Raw genomic sequence first — 2,366 nt, 5'->3', positions numbered from 1 at the left:
CACAGCCTGCTCCTGGACTGGGTCCAGCCCTGATCCCATTTCCTGAGGCCGCCCCGCCCCCCGGGCCAGGATACAGTGGGTACCAGCCCCATTCCGGTCAGGACCTGGGTTATAGCACCCAGCCCCAGGAGCCTACGCCAGCTGCCACCACAGCACCCTCCTACCAGGTATCAGCCACTTGTCTCTGCCCAGCACGGCCCTTCCTTGAGAACACAGTCGGGGACAGGTCCCCACTCCTAATGCTCCTGTCCCTGCCCATAGAGGGCATGGAGAATGGGCTCCTCCTTTCTGGGCCCTCCGGGTGCTGACCCTGAGCCCCAGGCCCGCAGATCGGGCAGTTGTGCTCCCACGCTCCATGTGGCCCACCGCCCACCCCCCAGCCTCTGTCACCCACAGCTGGTTCCTGACTCGCTCAGCCAAGCTTGTACCCATCTGGCTCCATCTCCTTCCTCCTTATCTCCCCTTTGCTTCCCCCAGAGCCCTGGGACTTTTCCAAACCCACCATCCTGAGCTCCTGCCCTGTTCCTGGGACTTCTCCAAACCCACCATCCTGAGCTCCTGCCCTGTTCCTAGGGCTTCCTACGGCCTTTGTGCTTCTGTCCTCGCCTCCACATCATCCCTGGTCCACCCCGCAGCTGGAATTCCCCTGTGAACCAAAATCCAGCCCTGTTCCCTGCCACCCCAGATCCTTCCCACAGCCCCTGCCCACTTGCCCGCCCAGCCCCTCTCCTGGCCCTCTTGGGCCTCTGCTCTGACCACCTTCTGGGTCTCCTGTAAGCCTATACACTGACCCCCACCAAGGCCTCTGGACTCTACTGACCTGACTGGGAGCTTTGTCCTGGAGTCTCTGCATACCAGCCTCCTTGTCACCGCCCCTCTGAGGAGCCGTCCCCAGCAGCCCATGTCCTGTGGGACTTTTGCTCTCAGATATGAGGTTCTGAGGGAGCAGACCACGGCCCTCTCCCTGGTCCCTCATTCCCAGGTCCCAAAACAGAGCTTTGGTACAGGGCCGGAGTTCAGGAATGCTATGGATGCGGGCCTGGGGCGGGGACTGAGGGAGGTTGCCTCACCCTGCCCTGAGCACCATTCTCCCTGCCCTGTGTTCCCTGTGGAAACCCGCTCAGGACAGTTACAGTTATGGACTGTCGACAGCCACCAGTGGCTACGAGAGCAAACAGTACCCTCCGCCTGCTGCCGGCCATCAGCTCCCAGCCACAGCCACACTCTGCCCGCCAGGTGGGTCAGGGTGGGGGCCAGTGTCCTTGTTCATACAGGAGGGACCCTGGGAAAGTCCCATTTCAAACTCCAGATTCATAGTGCGGGAGTCGGGTGGGTTGTCTTGATACATCCCCAGGTCTCCACAGGTCAGTGGGCCAGAGGGTGTGAAGGGAGGGTGGGGAGGGGCGGCAGAGAGATGGGGAGAGACTGAAGTGGAGCTGGGAGTGGTTTCCCGGGAGGCTTTCCCAGGATGGAAGAAGGTGGGTTTCATGGAGGACTTGGAGATGGAAGAACCGGGGGCTCTGGCCTCCAGCACCTCTCAGACACCCGGGCTTCACGGCCAGCTAGCCACACTGTTGCCCATGTGGCTCTCACTGTCCACTCACGGGACCCAGGGCCGCAGGGCTGACTCTGCAGAGGCTATGCTTGCTCTCCAGGGACCCAAGGAGCCTACGGGGGCGGTGGGTATGGCCAGGCACAGCCCCTGCCACAGATGCCCACCGCTGAGGCAGGGCCACCAGCCAGCGTCGCCTGCTCCAGCTACACATATGCCCCAACGAGCAGCGCCCAGCCCATGGCTTCCTCCATCCCCACCCTGCCAGCCTCGTCATCCTTCAGCGCAGCCTCCGCCCCGTACACAGGTGAGCCGGCAATGGGCACAGGCCACTCCACTGCTTGCTGCTGCAATACATGTGGTCCTTCTCTCAAAACCAACCACTCTTCTCTTCCTTCTTAGGACCAAGCTACCCAAGCTATGACGCGTCCTCCTACTCCGTGGCGGGTCCTTACTACCCACCGCTGCTCACCCCACAGATGCAGCCGCCGCCACCGCCACCCCCACCCCCAAAGCCTGTGGACTCATCCCAGTGGGGTGGCCCAGTAGGCAATCCCAGTGCCAGCTGCACCAACAGCGTTGCCAAGAAGCTTCCAGTTCCCAGCAAGCTGCCCAGACCCCGGACCGGCCCCCAGCCGCTCCCGCTTCACTACTGTGACATCTGCAAGATCAGCTGTGCCGGCCCCCAGGTCAGGCCCCGACTCTGGCCCCTGTTGGGAGGCCCAGGGGAGCCCCCTGCCCCCATAGTAGGGGAGCCCTTCCTCGTCCTTGCAGCCGGCCAGAGGGCAGGGTTGTTACCTGCCCAGAAGAGGCT

At 62.9% G+C, this 2,366-nt stretch overlaps 1 protein-coding gene across 1 annotated transcript in view; it reads left to right on the top strand.

The window, feature by feature from the left end:
* The window catches only part of ZFR2 (zinc finger RNA binding protein 2), a 33,373-nt gene that overhangs the window by 7,079 nt on the left and 23,928 nt on the right, over nt 1–2,366 (top strand). Inside the window, exons 2-5 of the mRNA XM_010828448.1 lie at nt 6–167; nt 1,125–1,236; nt 1,656–1,859; nt 1,955–2,241. Coding sequence (XP_010826750.1) covers nt 6–167; nt 1,125–1,236; nt 1,656–1,859; nt 1,955–2,241 — 765 coding nt within the window. The remainder of the gene's footprint in view (nt 1–5; nt 168–1,124; nt 1,237–1,655; nt 1,860–1,954; nt 2,242–2,366) is intronic.

The sequence above is a fragment of the Bison bison genome, unplaced genomic scaffold (genome assembly GCF_000754665.1).
Source record: "Bison bison bison isolate TAMUID 2011002044 unplaced genomic scaffold, Bison_UMD1.0 scf7180017864492, whole genome shotgun sequence".
Lineage (NCBI taxonomy): Eukaryota > Metazoa > Chordata > Mammalia > Artiodactyla > Bovidae > Bison > Bison bison.
This window is presented reverse-complemented; position numbering and strand designations above follow the sequence as displayed.